The 21,620-nt window shown below is 41.4% G+C and overlaps 1 protein-coding gene across 1 annotated transcript in view; it reads left to right on the top strand.

The window, feature by feature from the left end:
- The window catches only part of ITPR3 (inositol 1,4,5-trisphosphate receptor type 3), a 544,698-nt gene that overhangs the window by 252,457 nt on the left and 270,621 nt on the right, over positions 1-21,620 (top strand). The window contains exons 24-28 of the mRNA XM_082246986.1: positions 1,145-1,202; positions 4,185-4,347; positions 6,344-6,508; positions 7,265-7,339; positions 7,655-7,780. Coding sequence (XP_082103112.1) covers positions 1,145-1,202; positions 4,185-4,347; positions 6,344-6,508; positions 7,265-7,339; positions 7,655-7,780 — 587 coding nt within the window. The remainder of the gene's footprint in view (positions 1-1,144; positions 1,203-4,184; positions 4,348-6,343; positions 6,509-7,264; positions 7,340-7,654; positions 7,781-21,620) is intronic.

Genomic DNA, 21,620 nt, shown 5'->3' with positions numbered 1-21,620 from the left:
AAGACCATACTTAACAGGACAGGTTCCACTCAGAACAGGCCTTGCCATGGTCGATCAAAGAGGTTGAGTGCACCTGCTCAGTGTCATATCCAGAGGTTGCCTTTGGGATATACATATGAGTGCTGCCAGCATTGCAGCAGAGGTTGAAGGGGTGGGGGGGAGGGCACAGCCTTTCAGTGCTTAGACCATACGCTGCAAGATAAACTTATTTTGTTCAGATGGTGTCAAGTGTGTGGCGGCAACCAGGTGAGGAGTACAAAGACAAGTGTGTCTTGCCTACAGTCAAGTATGGTGGTAGTAGTGTCATGGTCTGGGGGCTGCATGGGGGCACCAGTTCATTGAGGGAACTATAAATGTCAACATGTACTGTAACATACTGAAGCAGAGCATGATCCCCTCCGTTTGGAGACTGGGCCGCAGGGCAGTATTCCAACATGATAACGACCCCAAACACACGTCCAAGATGAGCACTGCCTTGCTAAAGAAGCTGAGGGTAAAGGTGATGGACTGGCCAAGCATGTCTTCAGACCTAAACCTTATTGAGCATCTGTAGGGCATCCTCAAACGGAAGGTGGAGGAGTGCAAGGTCTCTAACATCCGCCAGCTCTGTGATTTTGTCATGGAGGAGTAGAAGAGGACTCCAGTGGCAATCTGTGAAGCTCTGGGGAACTCCATGCCCAAGAGGGTTAAGGCAGTGCTTAAAAATAATATTGACACTTTGGGCCCAATTTGGAAATTTTCACTTAGAGGTGTACTCACTTTTGTTGCCAGCGGTTTAGACATTAATGGCTGTGTGTTGAGTTACTTTGAGGGGACAGCAAATTTACACCGTTATAAAAGCTGTACACTCACTACTTTACATTGTAGCAAAGTGTCATTTCTTTAGTGTTGTCACATGAAAAAAGATATAATAAAATATTGAGGGATGTACTCACTTTTGTGAGATACTGTATATAAAAACTAATTATAAGATCCAAAGTACCTTGTAACAGTCAATACTGCACTGTAATTTACAGTTTGCTGTCAGTAAATGGACAAAATTATATGAAGATGTTACTGTAACATTGGTAATTTATATACAGGTAATTGTATATTTATTCCTAATAAATTCTGAACATCCCATGATTCTTTCTTGGTTGTGCAGATGCCACCTTAAACCTAGAGCGTATTTCAGAACAAGCAGAAGCTATGTTTGGAGTGGGGTAAGTAAATATGACTGCTCAATTGGGGTCTATTAGTGCACGTTATTGCATAATCACTGTTGCTGTATACAGGGTTTGGACAAAATGATGGAAAAAAGTATGGTAAAAGAACAAAATGATTACATAATGTGGTATTGGAATATGGTATTGGACTGCCTTTGGCATCCAAGACAGCCTGAATTCTCCTGGGAATTGACAAATATAAGTCTTGGATGGTGTATAATGGAATCTGCACAGGATTGTGACCCAGATTTATGTATGAAGAGTGGTATCAATGTCCTTTTTTCTCTTTCGGTCAGTTGACCATGTCAACCACACTTAGGCCTCATGCACAATGGATGTTTTTACAGCTGCTGTTTTTGGCTTCAGATGTTTTTTTCTGCAACCAGTAACTCCCCAGCATGTTATCCTATGTGTCCATTCACACATAGGCTGTTATCAGCAGTTTTTTGGAGGGGCGTTTTTTGGCTGGAAAAAAACCTCCCAGCACTAGTGGGGTTTGAGAGGAGTTTTTAAAGCTGAAAAACATTAAAAATGCGCTGAAAATATTTGGTGTTTATCAACGTTTTTGATCCATAAGCTTTTCAGGGAGTATAGTTTTGCTAAAAAAAAGCTGAAAAACGCTACTGCAAAAAAGCTGAAAAACTCTTTCTACAGCTACCTCTTTCTACTGGCATTTTGATAATGCCCAGTGTGCATGAGGGCTTATGCTTATCAGACAGCATTTTCCCAGAAATTGTATATGCCATCTGTGACGAGACCAATCTCGCCACTGGGCGTTGGAGAAGCCTGGTTGCTTGCCTCCTGCAATATGACTATGGACCTAGGGGCTTTTACCCCTTTAAGACTGTATTTGGGCATGAAAACGTGCCTGCGGTCGGTCAGAAAAGGACTTCCGTCTAACTTTTTAACCCCTGGAGGGATTTCTATGATTTTTGGTTATGTTTGCATTTGAAGTATGCTGATTCTGAAAATGTAAGTTTTATTTGAATGTGATGCATATTTTAGAAGTTATGAAAATGTTGCTTTTGGTCTGAGGTGGCTTTGCATTCACCTATTGTCGGGTGTGCTAAGTATTCCTGTTCCATTCTTACATGCTAATGACCTTGCATTGTTCTGGCCAGGTGGCTAGATAATTAGTTTAGTGTTATTTTGTGCCTGTTTACAAATCTATCTGCATATGCTAATGCAATGAGACTCACATTACCTGATAGTGTATATAATGTGTTTGTGTGGATTTAATAAACAGTTCTAAGTCAGACCACTGCTTGAACCTCACACGGAGCCTTGTCTCGTTCTTGGGGGGATTCACTGTATGCTGTTGGAGACTGATTGCTAGGAGTGTAAGCTGATGTATGCTTTTCCTGTTCATCTGCTAGCAGCTATTCGTGAGGTTCCAGGTTGGAGTGCTATTTTGTATCCAGTTCGGGAGTTTGGTGTCGTGCAAGTAGCTGTGCCTGTCTCTCAGAAAGGAGCATATCGCCTAAACGGATTTTAACCCCTTGTCTGCTGAAACGGTCCGTTACACCATCATTGCCTTTGGTAGTGTACCTAGTGACACTGCAAATAAATTGGCAACTTCAGTCACAGAGGCACAAGCTTAGCAGGCACCAACAATTCCCCCTCTTTGAAACTCAGTAAGCTGCGACATGACTCCATTTTACTAACAGTGTGCACAGTGAATGACGAAAGTCAGGCTTCCCACCTATTAGCTAGGTGTCTCAGCACACAGCAGAAGCAAAAAAATGTTACATATACAATTTAGGCAATGTTGGGACTTTAGATGAAACACTGGCGAGCACTGCTCAGCGTCTCCATCCCTGTGTATAACAAAACTGAAGAGAAAAAGGGGATTATAGAAGGTGTGTGTGTGAAAACCAACCGGCCCTTAGTTTGCTATACTTACCCACCAGTCTGCTAACAAAACAAGTATACCTGTCTAACATAATAGGTTAAAAACAGGGGTTTTGTTAACACACATTTGCAAACGCATGTATAAGCTGCAGGCCACTCCACGGCACCCTGTGTATCCTGCAGTCCTAACACTTCCTAACACTACTCAACCTGAGTGTCTCCTGAGTGTCTCCAACATGGAAGTACATGAATGCTGATGGATGGATGGGAAACAGCTGAGCATGGAGATGGCCCAATCCTCCCCCAATCTGCTCCCATCCATGACTGGTATTGAAAAACTTCCGCTTTTAATGCGCATTTTCCATATTTTTGTCCAAGCTCTGTACCTTTGGGTTGATTCACAAAAGGCATCTCATTTAGTTATGTGCAAGTTCACTTGGCTTAGTAACTCAGGTGAAACAGTTTGGTATAATCCAAAGGAAAAGCCGCACACAGATGATGTTTTCACAAAAACTTTATTCAGCTTCAGCATATAGTCCTGGCCCCAGGACCACCACTCTAACAGATTTTACCCAATCTGCTGTATAATTCCTCTATGAAACATTTTACAGGGGTGGTCTTGAGGGCAGGGCCATGTGTTTAATTTTGGCTGATTAAAATTTTGTCTATGAAGATATCATTGGAGTGTGACTTTACATTTGGATCATACTGAGCTTTATGTGGAGGAGTGACGGATTCCTAAACAGCACCTGATTCCAGTATATGAGGAGAGCACTTAGAAGATTGAAGTGGTGCACTTCTCTTTGGCTCTACAAACTGTAAAGTGAAACTGTGTTCACTTTGAATATGTAAGGGAAATGAAAACAAAACAAAGCTTTAACTTTCACATGATTGAATATTATTAATTTGGTCATGAGAAGTTATTCTGCCCATACAGTCGTTTTTGCAGCCCCTTTCTGGTCTAAGAAGGGAGAGAAAATAATACTGTAGCCTGTCATCGTCTGAACAGAAAATATAAAAGCTGTTTCAGTTCTGAATTGCTGACATTCACATTTCTGAATGTTATTATTATAAAACGTAAGTTGTTTTTTAGGATTGATGGACCCATAATTGTATTCTTCCCTGCAGGAAGAATACTATGTTGGAGGTTGATGACGAGGGTGGTAGGATGTTTCTGCGTGTCCTCATACATCTGACAATGAATGACTACCCCGCCCTCATCTCTGGATCTCTACAACTTCTTTTTAAACATTTTAGCCAAAGACAAGAAGTGCTGCATACATTCAAACAGGTACCTCTGGAAGTGTGTTGGAAGTTGAAGCTTTGATCTGTTTGAAAAAATTTGTGTAATGCAGCAGTCATTTATATAACATGAAAGTATAATATGAAGGTTTTTTTAATAATGAAATGCAAAGCGACAAGAAGTCAAAGGTTTTGGTAAATGATGGCCTGCACTCGGGAAATCAAACTAGTTGCAATAAATCTATCCTTAGTTCTGGACTTCTGTATTACAACCTAATTTTAATACACTAAACCAGCGTATTAAATCGTATACAAACACATGGGTATATAATATTTACAAATGCATATTTCCTATTTCATAAAGTTTTTTCAGAGTTAGGTTCACATTATTGCAACATGCATTCTGCACGTAGGTAGTTTATTCATTACAGTAGGCTGCCCTATTTGCAGAAGCAAGGGAAAAGAAGTCCCCAACCCTTTTTTTAATAGTGCATCACCAAGCTGCACAATGCTGCGGCCCCTTGCAGCTCTGCACATAAGAAAAAGTTGCCAATGCGTGGAGCTGGTATTAACAATTAATGGCACCCCCATGCGTCTGCGCCTACTAAAGTGCAGACTACGCCTTGCCTTAGAATAAAGATCAGTTATAACTGTGTTGCACAGTATATAAGCATTGCTCCCCCCACAACATTAATCATATGTCACAAAACAAACAAACATATAAATTGCAAACAAATCAGTATGTGACTAAAACTGCAAATAACATACATCAATATAATTCAATGACAATGTTTATCGCATCTTGAGACAAGTATAAGGTGTCATTCAACACCAATAAATGCACTTTTATCTTCTTTAAAGCAAGATCACTTCTTCATATAACTTTCAGTGTTCATCCCACAAATGGTGCTTTTCTCTACTTGTAACTCCAGAACAGACACCCCGTCTTTATAAGAATATGACCAATCTACACAAATACAATAGGACAAAGTTTGCATGTGTTGTCAAAAATACATGTACAGGTAAATTGCTGTTATGTGTTTGTTTTATGACACAGGATTAATATTAGAGCGGTGAGAGCACTGTTTATATACTATACAACATGGTTATACTGAACAAGATAACTGCATATTGAATGTTATACGTCACTGCAGATGTTCAGTTTAAAGCAGAATTAGGCCCAAAATCAAGCAGTTAGTATTTTGCAGTATACCAATCATTAGATGTGGTGGCTGTATTCATTTTCTTTTTTTTTTACCTCTGTTTTCCCCTTGTGATCTGGCCAGTAAATCAGCTTCTGTATTAGAGTGCCCCCACTGTAGATGAAGGAACACAGGGGGCAGATTTGGACATCAGCATTGTCAGTCTGGGGGCTAGAGAGTGTTAGATGTACTAGCAGATTTAAATACAGTATGAAACTGGAGCTGATCTCCATGTAATACTTTATAATCAGTTACAGCAAACAGTTATTTTTCCTTTTGGGTTTTAAATAAAAAATTATTCTTGTAAGCACCTCTGTCAGTGGTAAATGGTTTGTCTCATCCCTGTAACTGTGAGAGAGATTTTCTGTTGAGAAGCCACAAACTTACTGGCTTGATCACCATATGGAAATATAAAATGCCTAAAAAAGAAACAAATACAGCCATCGCACCTAAGAATTGGTAAGCGGCAGTTTAATAAATGTTTGCCTTTGGGCTTGAGGCCCCGTTCACACTGGGGCGATCCGACTTCCCGGGGCGACCTCCGAGGTCGCGGTGCGAGCAGCGCGCCGCGACCTCGGAGCGGCCGGCACGGACTTCATAACATTGAAGTCTATGACGGTCGCTCCTGGTTGCCCCAAAGAAGCTCCGGACCCTTTTTCTAAGTCGGAGCGACTTGTGTCGCTCCTATTAGAACGGGTCCGCAGCTTCCCTATGGAAGGCAACCTTCGGCGACCTGTGAGGCGACCAGGTCGCCTCACAGGTCGCCCCAGTGTGAACGGGGACTAAGACTGCTTTATTTAGGTTCAATGTAACTTTCCTTTGCATATGTTTTTAATCTTACAGGTTCAGCTGCTGATCTCAGCACAAGATGTTGATAATTACAAAGTGATCAAATCTGAGCTTGACAGACTGAGGACCATGGTTGAAAAATCTGAGCTCTGGGTTGACAAGAAAGAAAAATCAGGAAGTAATGGTTCATTGGATAGTAACAAAAAGGAGAAAAAAGAGGTGATATACTTTAAACTACTGTCATCACATTTACATTTTTTTCTTACAGAAGCCATATTCTTTTAGGTAGGTACTCCTATCACACGTATCTCTGCTCTGCTGTGGTCACTGCTGCACCAATTATAAATTACATATTCAGAATCTGGTAAGATGCAGATGATTGTTTCCATGCTCTCCTTCTGTGTTAGAGCAGGTCTGTTGTAAAATTGAATTGAAAAGTGTTCATCTTGGTTATTGTATGAGTTTTAAAAATGCTGAAAAATATGTACACCTACAGATGAAGAGATTTATGTTCTTTCAAGATGATTACCTAAGCAAGTTTTTATAGTGCAGAAGATTTTACAGCTCAGTCCACAAGTAATTGGTGTTTGACCTGTAATTGGTGTTTAAGGTGGAATGTGATTGGTAGAAACACCTACTGGCTTCTTATTTCTCCTGTGGATTCCCATGGGGAAGATCTGTCTTTTATAGTTTCCCAGCTCTATTCCTGGCCACCTTGAAGTTTCAGATGTCATCATGCAGTTGGTGTTTTCCCACTTATTCTATTGCATTCTCTGTGTTATAAAATCATTTACAAATTCACAATAGATGGGAGATCCTTCATGCCTGCCACATCAGGCGTGTAGACCTGGTAACTCAGCAGATTTCAACACTGGAGTCCCTAAAAAACCATTAGGTGTTTTTTTTTACCAGCATATGGGGAAAACACTAAAACACAATAAGATCAACCAGATTGATTTGCTTTCTATTTAACAGCATCAAGGGGATCAAGGGAGCACTGGAAAAGCAGCTACAGAGAAGAGCAGTGAGAATTATCAGATTGTTAAGGAGGTAAGAGTTTGTCACATGTTTTGTCAAAGCTGCAGTGGCAGAGTTTCTTGACTGCTTCAGAAGATATACATCATAATTTGTTTTGGCCCATAAAAATCAGTGGAAATTGATTAGTATACAGTATATGCAACGTAACACTTTTCACAATCAGTATAATCCAAGTATGTAAAGATATTAGTTCAGTCCAAGTATGTAAAGATATTAGTTCAGTCCAGTGTATCATCAGAAGGACATGCGAATATGGTAGAGTATAAATCGATACTGCTGATGCCTGTAAATTTATTTATTTATTTATTTTAATGCTCTTCCCATTAGATTTTAGAAAGATTGAATAAAATGTGCGGTGTTGGAGAGCAAGTTCGCAAGAAGCAACAAAGGTTATTAAAAAATATGGATGCCCATAAGGTTATGCTGGATCTCCTTCAAATCCCATATGAAAAGGTATTTCCTTTTATCTTATCGTATTTTCTCATTCAAAGATTACTGTAAAGTAAGAACTAAATATGTAGCATTGATAGTTATGATTAAAGCTTATGCCTTGTACACACGCAACGATAGTTGGCCATGAATTTTCGGCCAACATCCGATCGGCCGATTTTCGGCTTGTTAGTATGATGCTTCCGACAACCGACTCCGACTTTTCGGCCGAACAAAATCTGGTTTGCATGCTATAAAATTTTTGTTGGCCGTCAACAGAACGGCCGATTTTTCGTCAGTCAGTACAGATTTTGGCAGACAAAAATCAGATGAGCAAGACTGGGCATGCTCAGAGAAGAAAAAACACACAGAAAGTAAACCAGAACATGACATCACTTCTGAAGTTGGTTTTTGTTGGCCGATAAAATTCGTGTGCAGTCTAGAGCACATTTCAACCAACACAACAACACTGGACAAAAGACGGCCGATCGGTCGGCCGATAATCGCTGCGTGTGTACGAGGCATTAGTTCCAACCAGATGATTAAAGCTCAGTTCCAACCAGAACTTTTTTTTTATTTTGTATGTTGAGAAGAATTAGAACATATGGCACTATTTATTTCTGCATTGGGTCATTTTCTCCTTATGCCTTGTTTTTTGACACCCATCAAAAAGAAACAGGCAATAAGGTAATCTATGTATAAAAATAGCAGGTGCCAAACTTGAAGGAGGCAAGCATGTCTATAATTATTCATAATTTGATTAACCACTTGCCTACTAGGCACTTTTACCCCCTTCCTTTCTGCAGATTTTCAGCTTTAAGCGCTGTCACGCTTTGAAATGACCACTATGCGGTCATGCAGCATTGTACCTTTATGAATTTTTTTTATCATTTTTTTTCACACAAATAGAGCTTATTTTAGTGGTATTATATCACCACCGGGTTTTTTATTTTTTGCTAAACAAATGAAAAAAAGACCAAATATTTTGAAAAACAAAACGTTTTCTGTTATAAAATGTTGCAAACAGGTACATTTTCTCCTTCACTGATGTGCGCTGATGAGGCAGCACTGATGGGCACTAATAGGCAGCACTGATGGCCACTGATGAGGCGGCACTGATGAGCACTGATAGGCGGTACTGATGGGCAGTACTGATGGGCAATAATAGGTAGCAGTGGAGGGTACTGATAGGTAGCACTGATAGGCACTGATAGGCTGCAATAATGGGCACTTATGAGGCGGCACTGGCGGTCACAGATGAGGAGGCACTGATGAGGCTGCACTAATATGTGGCACTGATGGGTCGGCACTAATGACGCAGCACTGATATGTGGCACTGATAGGCTGCACTGATGGGCACTGATGAGGCAGCACTAATATGCGGCGCTGATGGGCACTGATAGGTGGCACTAATGGGCACTATTAGGCATCACTGATGGGCACTGATAGGCACAGTTGGGGCTGTACTTATAATCAGGACACTGATGATCAGTGCCCCAATTATCGGTGTAGATGTCCCTTTTCAAACTATCTGGTTATTGGCTCCCTCCTCTGACAGCGTGGGGAAAGAAATGCAGATAACCGGAAAGTTTGTTTACATCCTGATTAGCTGTGATTGGACACAGCTAAACATGTGGTAAAGAGCCTCTGTGATTGGCTCTTTACCCTAATCTGTGATCAGCTGTCACAAAGCATGCCAGGTGTGCCCTGGATCGGGCTCGCAGGGGGCGCGGTCACGGGAGGACGTCATATGATGCCCTCCCATAACTGGCCAACTGCGCTGTAGCCAACATTTTGATATAGCATGCTCAGCAAGTAAGAATGGGATAAGGACTTGAATGGACTCAGAAGACTATAACCAACTGATCTATACAGTAATCCCCCGCTCCATCGCGGTTCAGTTTTTGCAGTCCCGGTAATTCACGTTTTTTTTTGTAATGTTATTTTACTATATAAATCATTAAAAATGAAATATTTTTGTGTTTTCCATAGCTCTTGCTATGTCTCTTAGTATCTTTTATGTGTTTAAATGAGTTTCTATTGTTTTAAAAGTGTGTTTAAAGACCTTAAAATGCTTCTACACGTACAGTGACAGTAAAATAAACACGCCTACAATGCATTTTAATAGGGTTTCTCTATTTCGCGGAATTTCACTTTTCGCGGCTGGGTCCGGAACGTAACCCCCGCAATGGAGGGGGGTTTACTGTAAATGATTTAGTATAAACTCTCCTTTAATACTGGAAATGTAAGTATGTACTCAGCAGCAGCAGCATCTAAGTATGTTGTTTCAAAAGGAGCCACATTTTGCAGACACTTGCAGTAAAAGCCTTTCTGTAAATGCATTATGTTGGCAGGACGTGATTTTTTTTTTTAACAATTCTTTTGTGAAATCTACTTAACAGAGCATTAAACTAGCAAGTCTGCTCTAGGTCTGGGATTGACCATTGCTTTTACAGCTTATTACCTCTTTAATTTCTGTTGCTCTGCTGTTTAGTAGTGGTAGCTGGGTGTGATATTTATTGCCAGGGAACTTAAATTAATAATGTTTCAACAAAAATAAATTACTCAGGCAGGCTTATTTACCTGAAGCGTATTGTAGTAAACCATTTGTTTCACCTTTAAGAAATGTTTTCAAATGCATATAATTTCTGTCTCCCACCAACTTTGCCATCAGAATGTAAGTATTGAAGGTTTACCTGAAAACAACAGATCTTGTATTGACAAAGCACTCCTTAATTGTCCATAGAAACTAATTTGTTGTCATAAGGTAAAAATTGCTTTCTCTAATAAATCCCTTTGGGCTTTGGTTGTGTGGATTGCCTACCCATTATAAATGAGGCATTTCCCCTACGAAATGAGCATTGATTTCCTTTGAATGAGTAATCTCCAGCTAGAACAGTAGCCATGCTCCCTATGGTGAAGTGATCATGGCCTAGTTATCGAACAAAGGTAGCCATTTTTCATTATCCTTGGAGAAAAATGCTTTCACCTTTAAAGTTATCCAAAACATATAGTATAATATAACTATTATATAAAACAGATATACACTTGTTTTGTGAACCGTATGTTTGTTTAAAACAGATATACACTTGTTTTGTAAACCGTATGTTTGTTTTACTTCTTTTAATTAATATTAAGTGACAAGTAATGCCAACAGAAAAACAATATAATCACAGAACATAATACAAGGAATAATGTAGATTGCAAGGTAAAGATAACTTCATGTAGGTTTTTTTTATGAACCCAAATATGTCAAAAATAAATTTCTTTTGAAAATCCATCAGCACCTATAAATTCAACATATGTGTAGGAAGTGAGGTCAGTCTAAGTATTTTAATTACCTCCGTGCCACAGTTATTGTGAGCCACTAGTCCCGTGTCCTACATAAAGCATATAAATCTTTAAAAAGCTCTAAAACAAATGTATAATACCTGAAGAGAAGCTAAATCCAGGATTGCACGATAGACCATGCTTTAACAGGAGCCTGGTTAGTGCCATGGAGAAGTAAACTGGATAAACAAGATTTATGCCTGCAAGCAAGTGGATTAGTCATCATCAGCATCCTACATCTTTTGGGGGCACTACTCTATTGCTTTCCCAGAAGTTATGATCTCAGCATGATTTATTGCTGGAATATCCTTAAGATAAATTGAGTGCACACTGTTTATTAGAGCCATTCAAGGGATTGGGCTAAACCAAAAAAGAAAGACATATCAAATGCTGGCAAGAAATTTCCACTGTCACTTTGCACTCAAAAGTGCTATAGCTGTATTAACTTTTTAGGCCTCATTAGTGCTGGAACTCCTGCTGTTAGTTTATAAAGCATTTAGAAGAGCTACGTGACTTGTCGCTCTTTGTCCATCCTGAGTCGGTGGTGGTGAGTCCCCCGTGGGTGTACAAAGCTCCCTCTTTCTGCTATAGTAGTGTGTTTTGTGCACTGGGACCTGTGGTTCCACTGGTGCAGTGGTGGGGGAATTTTTCTACATTTTGCTGGGGGTTCCCAGGGTAACCATGGAGTCCCTGCAGTACGTGTCACCACCTGACCCACTCTCAGAAGCTGTGGGACCCTCTGGGTCTCAGTCTGCCTTGACGGCCATGACAGCAGTCCTGCAGTCCCTGGTGTCCAAAGCTGATATGGCCCTTCAAAAATAGGCCTAGCAAAAAGCGTCCTCCGCCTTCACCTTCATCCTCTGTCTCCTCAGATTCTGAGGGCAATTTGGCTGCCGCAAATGCGAGTCACCCTACTGGGTCTGCGTCCACACACCTTGAGTGCTCTGATAGTGAGGATGATTCCTCTTCCACCACGACTGCACATGAAAAGGTGCTTGTGGATGCACTGATTGTATCAGTGCGGGAAACTTTAAAATTGGAGGACACAGCTAATGCTGTGTCGGCTGCGCCCGTACAGTTTGGTACCCGCAGACCAGCCAAGGCGGCTAAGGTATTTCCCTTTCCCACCTTTTTCGACGATATTGTCGCTAGTCAGTGGGGTCCTCCAAAACACATGGTCGGGGTACCTAAGCAATTCACTATGAGGTATCCTTTTGAAGAGTCCATTGTAAAGAAACTGACAGTTTCACCGGTGGTGGATTTCCAGGTTAAATAAAGTCACACTGCTTACAAAGGAAAGAGATACACTGCTCAAGGTAATGGGAAGCTTGATGACCAACAGCGGTGCTCACCCCGGCTCGCCTCCGTGGACAGTCAATAATGAAAAGAAATGGCTGCACTCAGATGTGGTCAAAATCCAGGTTTATTGGACATCCCAATGTGACAAAAAAGTGGCAAGGTAGACGCATTTCACACACTAATATGTGTGCTTAATCAATTGATTTTTTGCCACATTGGGATGTCCAATAAACCTGGATTTTAACCACATCTGAGTGCAGCCTTTTCTTTTCATTAAAGCCACACTGCTACTGGTGGAGGACTCTCCTTCCTTTAAGGACCCTGTTGACAAGAGAGCTGAGTCTCTGGTCTGATACCTTTTTACGGTGGCTGTTTCAATTTTGAGACCGGTGTTTGCCATAACCTTGGTCTTCCAGACCTTAACGGAATGGGCAAAGCTTCTTGAAGGGGGTCAGCATCCTCCTGAGCTGTCAGAACTGGCAGACCAGTTAGTTCAGGGCTTGCAGTATATCTGTGATGCCTCTCTGGACGTGGCCCCCTTAGCCTGCAGGGTGTCCGCTACAGCAGTAACTCTTTACCTTACCGCATGATTTGGCTGAAATTCTGGTCTGTGGACCAGGCTTCCAAAACGGTGCTGACCGTAGGAGACCGCCTGTTTGGAGCTTCCATGGAAGAGATCATTAAAGTTGTTACGGGAGGTAAGAGTACTCTGCTACCACAGGTTACCAAGGCCAAGGAGCCTCGTCCCAAACGTGGTCCTTTCTTCTCGGCTCACAAATGGCCCTTTCCCAAAAGCGGGTTCCGCTGGTCCTGCAGACAAGTCCACTTCCGCCCTCACCTGTATCTGGGTTGGGGCGACATCTTTGCTTCTTTCCAGACCCATGGACCTCTTGGTTCAAGACAAGTGGGTGCACAAGTTGATTTGGTCAGGTTACAAGATCGAGTTTCAGTCCTTGCCTCCAGCAGGGTTCTTCCCTTCCAACTTGCGTCTGTCCCCGGATCGTCTGCGAGGCCTTCTCAGGGCAGTACAGTATCTGCTCTCACAAGGAGTCATTGTACCAGTTCCAGAGTCATAACTCTGGATTCAGCCTCAGCCTGGAACTCCAGAAGTTGCAGTTTGCGATTCAGCTCCTGTTATCTAATCAGCGGTTATCTCTCAGTACTTGATGGTCTCCGCCTTTGAGGCAGTTCCGTTTGCTCAGTTCCATACCAGACCTCTGCAAAAGGAGATTCTTGCCAAATGGAACAAGAATCCACAGTCTCTAAACAATCTGATTCTGTTGAGCCGGGGTACGAGGGAGTCCTTGATATGGTGGCTCCGCTCCCCGGCACTTTGACTGGGAAAATCCTTTCTCCCTCTGTACTGGATGGTGGTCACCACGGATGCCAGCCTGTCCTGATGGGGAGGTGTCTTGGGCATGGTTCCGGCTCAGGGGGTTTGGACTCTGAAGGAGTCCAGTCTGCCAATAAATATACTTGAGATTTGTGTGATCAGGCTCTGCCTATGGATGGATAGTCTGCAGGGGGGCCATGTAAGGATTAAATCAGAAAAATGCCACGGTTGTGGCGTATGTCAAGTGCAACCCCTATTTTTCTCCTGCCAGGAAGTGATGTCATCAGGGATCAGAAGTCGGCAGCCGGAGCCCTGTTGTGCATGCTCCGCCGCGGCCAGTGACAACTAGCAGCCCCACAGCGGCTCGGCTATACCTCTGGAACCTCACCACCTTCTCCTATGACCACTATCCTGGAAGAGGAAGATGGATGACCCTAACAGTCTTTGTGTACCGGTCTCACCCAACCTCGGACAGTGAGTCACCAATTTTAACAGTGTTAAATAAACTTGTACTATACTAAGCTGGCGCCGCTCTCTCCTTTCTTGCATCTCTCAGGGCTTCTCCACGCTTCAGCCGGCTGCCGCGGACTATAGCTTCCCTACAGTACCAAACTTTGTCGTCCCCCCCACCGCAGCCCCATAACCCCCCCCCTCCCATCCACCCACATTCCTTGTACCATCTTGGGATATTAGAAGAGCACCATGACACCCCCCACTTTCAAGTGCCCTACCGGCCAAAGATGTGTCCGGCATTCTAAGGTGGGGAGAATGTTTTGTTCCAGCCCTCTCTGCTGTGCATATTCCAGGGGTGTACAATTGGCAGGCAGAATACCTCAGTCGGCAGGCGCTGGATCAGGGTGAATGGTCTCTTCATCCAGAGGTGTTTCAATAACTGTGTCTCCGGTTGGTTCGGGACTCCTAATGGGGACCTGTTGGCCTCTCGTCTCAACCGGAAGGTTCAGAGGTTTGTGGCAAGGTCTCGGGATCCTCTGGCCAATGCCACAGACACTCTGGTGGTACCTTGGGGCCATTATCATCTAATGTATGCCTTTCCTCCACTAAAACCTCTGCCGAGACTTCGGTGCAGAATCGAGGCAGAAGGGATTCCAGTAATTCTGGTGGCTCCAGACTAACCTTGCCGGTCTTGGTACACAGATTTAGTAAGACTGGTCGTGGATGTCCCTTGGAGACTCCCGCTCAGAGAAGATCTTTTGTCTCAAGGACGGATCTTCCATCCTGCTTTATGGTCACTGGCTTTAATGGCTTGGCTATTGAAAGTCAGGTGTTGAAGGACAGAGGGTTATCGGAATCGGTAATACTCCTAGGACTGCCCTATAGGCGTGCATAGTCAATTATTTTTCGCCTAGTGTCTTACTCCTGTAATGGGCAACATAACCCAAGGGTCAAAGAAGATATGAAGCTGTGTCCGTCAAAGAATATCAGAGAAAAGGATTTTACGGTAAGACAACAATCCAGTTTTTCTCAATCTGGCTAAACTAAACACAGGTAAAAGCACAATGTGAATGGCATTATTGAAAAAACATTACATGCATTTACTGTGTTTGCATTTAGAAATGTCCTCTAAAAGCATATAAATGTAGTTTTGACATTGCCAGTGTGAATGAGGCCTTAGAATGTCAGTTTACTCCAGTTCCATTATTACTATAGAATTAATCTGTAGTGAGTTCTGTAATCATATGTAAAGAAAACAAGAAGATTGATAGCTATACTGATTGTAATCAAAATAACAAAAAAGCTGTCATTATCCACATTTCTCATACAAATATAAGTAGGGCCCCTTTTACGCTTGTGCGACTTGTCCTGTGACTTGGGACTGCAAAGTCTCATGACAAGTCGTACTCTATGATTTCTAATGAGTACCATTCATATTTGTGTGACTTCTAGTCGCAGCGACTTCAAAGTAGTCTGACTTATTCGACTGATGTGTTTTGAAGTCCAACAGACCTTAAGATTACACAGGCATTGCTTCAAGTCCAGTGAAAATCTCAGCAAAATCGCTCTACTTTTAGGTCGCACAAGTGTGAAAGGGGTATTAATTAAAAAGTAACTTTGTTATCTCTTTTGTTCTGATTTGCACCAGCCACTCTGTGGGGTTGATTAGCTAAAACCAGAGAGAGCAAAATCTGTTGCAGCTCTGCATAGAAACCAATTTGTTTCCAGTTTTTTTTTTTTGTCATAGCCTGACTAAACAAGCTGAAAAACCCTCAGGGGTTTATTTACTAAAGGGAAATCCACTGTGCCCTACAAGTACACTGCAATTGCGCATAGAAGTGCAGTTGCTGTAGATCTAGGGGGGACATGCAAGGAAAATAAAAAATATAATTTTTTGCTTACACATAATTGGATAATAGAAATCAGCAGAGCTTCCCCTCAGATCTACAGCGACTGCACTTACAAATGCACTTACAGTGCACTTCCTAGTGCACAGTGGATTTGTCTTTAGTAAATCAACCCCTCAGTCCTAATTTAATCCCTTGAGGGGAGTACTGATGCGGGCAAAATGCCTGGGTGGGTGAATGTCAATATTGGAGCAAGGTGATATGGTATGTAGACTGTGCACCCTTAGGTAACACCCATATGTGATGCTGAGTCTTCGTAACTGAAAGAAATGAACTCTAGTCAATAAAATGGGTGAGCCAGGTACAGTCAGACTTGGGTTGGCTAGGTAATGCCGATTGTCCTCCAGCCAAGAAATGATATATCTATCTGCAGCTTCTAATACACGCTATGAGAAGCTGACAGTAACAAACAGAATCAAATAAAGCAATTTTCAAATAATCAAATAAAGGAGAGGAGCCTGTACAACTGTGCAATATAGAAGGTGTGGCTGGGTTTCCCTTTTAGAGCTGAAAACATACCTTTGCATTTTTACCTGATGTGTTTCTATTGAAATCAATAAAACATATAAAGATTTCTGTCGAAGCAAATTGTAATGCGTGTTAAACATGGGCGGTCTCCAGTATTCGGTGAACTTACTATTTAAAGTAGTAAAGGCTGAAGGTTTTTTACCTTCATGCATTCTATGCATAAAGGTAAAAAACCTTCTTTGTGCTGCTCCCCTCACAGCCCCCCTAATATTTACCTGAGCCCCCTCTCAATCTAGCGATGGGAGCCTTAGCTGTCCCAGGTCCCTCTCTCTCCTCATTGTATGAGACACAGCAGCTGAAGCCATTGACTCCCACTGCTGTCAATCACAGCCAGTGTGCCAATGAGGAGAGAATAGGGACAGGGCTGAGTCACAGCTCTATGTGTAATATGGACGCATAGAGCAGGACTCAGGAGTGAACACACATCAGTGCCCCCATAGCAAGTGGCTTGCTGTTGGGGGCACTGGTCAAGGGGGAGGAGACAAGGAGCACTGGCATCGGACCCCAGAAGTATAGGATCAGGGCTGCTCTGGGAAAAGCCATTGCATAGAGCAGGTAAGAATAACATATTTGTTGTTTTTTTTTTTTTAACAAACTTTATTATTATCACCTTAATTATTGTTGCTTTACAGCCAAAAGGCAGAGACTATCTACTCAAAAAAGTAAAGTCACTAGAAAATAGATGAATTGCCAACTTTTTGATTGGCCTAAATACATACAGTGCATCTGGAAAGTATTCACAGCACTTCACTTTTTTCACATTTTGCTATGTTACAGCCTTATTCCAAAATTGATTAAATTCATTATTTTTCTCAAAATTCTACTAACAATATCCCATAATGACAATGTGAAAAAGGGTGGCTTGAAATCTTTGCAAATTTATTAAAAATGAAAAACAAAAAAATCACAAGTACATAAGTATTTAGAGCCTTTGTTCAAAACTTTGACACCGATAACATCCTCAAGTCTTTTTGAGCATGATGCTACAGGCTTGGGACACCTATTTTTGGGCAGTTTCTCCCATTCTTCTTTGCAGGATCTCTCAAACACCATTCAGGCTGGATGGGGAGCATTGGTGCACAGCCATTTTCAGATCTCTCCAGAGATGTTTAGTCGGGTTTAAGTCTGGGCTCTGGCTGGGCCAGTCAAGAACATTCACAGAGTTGTGCCGTAGCCAATCCTTTGTTATCTTGGCTGTGTGCTTAGGGCTGCTGTACTGTTGGAAGATGAACCTTCACCCCAGTCGGGGGTCCAGAGCACTCTGGAGTAGGTTTTCATCAAGGATGTCTCTGTACATTGCTGCATTTATCTTTCCCTTGATCCTGACTAGTCTCCCAGTTCCTGCCGCTGAAAAACATCCCCACAGCATGATGCTGCCACCACCATGCTTCACTGAAGGGATCCCAGATAGCAAGCAATTGTGCTGCAAGTTTCAAAATCATTTGCTATGCCATTGCTTGATTTGCCAGGCTTCACAAGTTTGTTTTACAATTGCAGCAAGTCCTCATTGCATGACTCCAGATAAACTTGTGACAGGGGTCAGTGACAGTGACAGGGGTCACTGTGACTGAATTTTCATGCTGTAGACTTGCAGAGCTCTTGCTGTAGACTCACCACTGCAACTTTGCTCTTGCTAGAGACTTGCCACACAAATTTGCTACAAATTGGAAAGGGACAACTAGAACTTGTGTTTAAAGTGCCAGTGCAAATGCGCAGCAAGGTAACAGACTTACAATTCAACACTGCCAAAAATGTGTTGCAAGTTATCCTTGCTATTTGGGATAGTATTAGCCAGGTAATGAGCGGTGCCTGGTTTCCTCCAGAGTTGACACTTGCCATTCTGGCCACTGGCACTGAATTCAATAATTGTTTCATCAGACCAGAGAATTTTGTTTCTCATGGTCTGAAAGTCCTTCAGGTGCCTTTTGGCAAACTCCAGATGGGCTGTCATGTGCCTTTAACTGATGAGTGATTTCCATCCGACCACTCTACCATACAGGCATGATTGGTGGAGTGCTGCAGAGATGGTTGTTCTTCTGGAAGGTTCTCCTCTCTCCACAGAGAAACGCTTTAACTCTGTGTGAGAGTGACCATCGGGTTTATGGCCACCTCCATGGCTAAGACCCTTCTCCCCCTGATCGCTCAGTTTTGCCAGGCGGCCCGCTCTAGGAGTTCTGGTGGTTCCAAACTTCTTCCATTTACGGACGATGGAGGCCACTTTGCTCATTGGGACCTTCAATGCTGCAGAACTTGTTCTATACCCTTCCCCAGATCTGTGCCCCGGTACAATCCTGTTCCGGAGGGTAACAGACAATTCCTTGGACTTCATGGCTTGATTTGTGCACTGATATGCAGTGTTAACTATGGGACCTTATATAGACCTTTTTAAATCATGTGCAATTAACTGAATTTACCACAGGTGGACTCCAGTCAAGTTGTAGAAACATCTCAAAGATGATCAGTGGAAACAGGATCCACCCAAGCTCAATTTTGATTGTCATGGCAAAGGCTGTTAATACATTTTTTCACATTGTCAGTATGAGGTATTGTTTTTAGAATTTTGAGGAAAATAATTAATTGAATCCATTTTGTAATAAGGCCGTAACAAAACAAAACGTGGAAAAAAGTGAAGCGCTGTGAATACTTTCTGGATGCACTGTATAGTCATACTTGTCAAATATGTCGTAAATCATAGAATTTATGAAACACAAATGCCTGGATTCTTATTGTGATGTTCCCTACAGACCAGGGAGACCTGCAGGTTAATAATCAAGCCAATCAAACATTTGTAAATTGACAGTTCTCCTGAATTATCGCTACTTGTCTCTTAGCTTCCTTGTGCAACAGTTTTAGCAAACATAGTTTTTGTTTATATTTTCAATGTTACGTAATCTAGATGCATACCTATTTTTTGCACTTGGCTTCCCCTATTATAACATATGTTTATTTCAATATAAGCTATACATATAGGATTCAGTGTTTTCTATAATGGATAAAAGTATGTATTAGAAATAAATAAGTCTTTAGTTATAATTTTCTTCATACGTCCAGCAGAGGTAATAAGCTAACAAAAAGCAAAGTGACTCTTACGAGGTTGCTCCATTGCTTTCCTTTTTTCCTCTGAGCACATCGCTTGAACATTCTAGAAGCGCCTGTAGAATGTAAATTATAGCTGTAGTTTAGAGTTAGCTCTGCTTTCTTTGCTTCCTCGGGCTCTGCGGCTCTAAATGAGGCACAAATTATAAATGGGGCATTTTTCTTCCAAATTATCCTCAATTCACATGAAATTGGCCCTGAAAAAAATGTTTGACAAGGCCTGGGCGATAAATTGATTTCTTATCTGGAGAGAAGAGTTATAGCTGTAGCTCGCAACAAGGTGCTGTTCTAGGAAATGAATCAGAAAAGTGCACTCACAAATGCGGTGCATGGATATACTAACCATTTAAATGCACTGTGCAGCAATAGACAGATAAATAATGTACTTTGCATGATCGGTGGCTCGAAGGTTGATGTAGTGGTAAGGAGATGTCTGTAATATGCATCAGAATAATGTGTAGTGTGAATAATATATTCATGTTTAATGAGGTTGACTATTTGCATTAAGGCATTGAGAGAAAGCCTTCAAAAATAGGAATGGCTACCGTAGTTTTATGGCCCCTGCAATAACGTGCATGAATGCGTTATACAAACACAATTTAGAATTCTTTATGTTGGCCAATCTAAATAGTACATATGACTCTTATTGACAAGATTCCAGGCTGATAAAATGGAGTGGTTCTACTTTTTCTAGCATTGATTAGAAGACTCGGCTTTATAAAGCGTAGAACATAAAAGTGGTAACTGTGTCTTTCTGATCCCCAGTAACGATATAGCCTTCCAAGGTTTGGTACGTTTTTTTTCAGCAAAGCTCTTTTATTATATTATTTTGTACAACTATACGGTATGAAGGCAAAGAAAAGTATCCTGTAAACACAACAGTAATATTGTAAACTTAAGCAATATAGTGTATTTTATAGTTAATGTTTATAAATTATGTTTGATGCTTTTTTTTATGCCTACAATTAGGCAGTGTGTATTATAAATAGTATCTGATGTCCTCAATCCCTTCAATAAATTTTTAGTTTCTAGTGAAAGAGCTGTATTTGTTAGTGGAAAAATATTACAAAGTAGAGCAACATCTGCTGCTGGGTCATAAGATTTCCAACTGCAAGAAAGTGGTGTTGAAATGGAATTTTCTGGATTTCTGCATGAACAAAGTTATAATAATAAAGAATATTAGTGGCATTCCTGCTTCCTTTACACCTCCATATTACTCAAGAAAAGCAGTAATTTTCAAAATGTATGTATATGTATATAACTCTGCACTAGGTAATAATAACCAGTGAAAAAAAAAAAAAAACTGTTCAGAGGCAACACTCAATTATTGTCTTAATACAAGACACTAAAAGAATACAAACTTAAAAACTGTTGCCCTTACTGTTTAAATATACTGTATGTGTATCAACCAAAAGTGCAGTAAAGAATCAAATTGTGCCAAAACTGAATACACAATCTCCAAATAAATAAATAATAAAAAAAAAAACCTATAAAATACATTTATGTGTATAATATCCAACAACATCCAAACAACAAGTCATTAAAATAAGAAGTGAATAAATCCACAATGAAGAAGAAAGTCCATCCACAGTGAAAAGTGCTGATTTAATATCACTTGGGGTCACTCCTGTGCTCCAACACCAAACACGGGCTCCTACTGAAGATATTAGACCTCTGAATGAAGGTCATAAACACATAAAGACTATCCAATACAATTGTCAGATGAACCTCCTCTAACGGGCATCACATCAACTCAAAGCATTACGTATGAGCCATAGAAAGTGGAAGGGGATAGAATCATAGCCCAATACTGTCATACAAGTTTTATGGTAAAAAGCTCCAATGGGTACTCACATGAGGAAGACAAAATACAGCATGTACCAGCCAAGCGCCATCCACCAACATGTGTGTTGACGTC

The sequence above is a fragment of the Pelophylax lessonae genome, assembly GCF_965119305.1.
Source record: "Pelophylax lessonae genome assembly, chromosome: 2".
Lineage (NCBI taxonomy): Eukaryota > Metazoa > Chordata > Amphibia > Anura > Ranidae > Pelophylax > Pelophylax lessonae.
The sequence above is the reverse complement of the archived record's forward strand: the minus strand, read 5'-3'. Positions and strand labels throughout refer to the sequence as shown.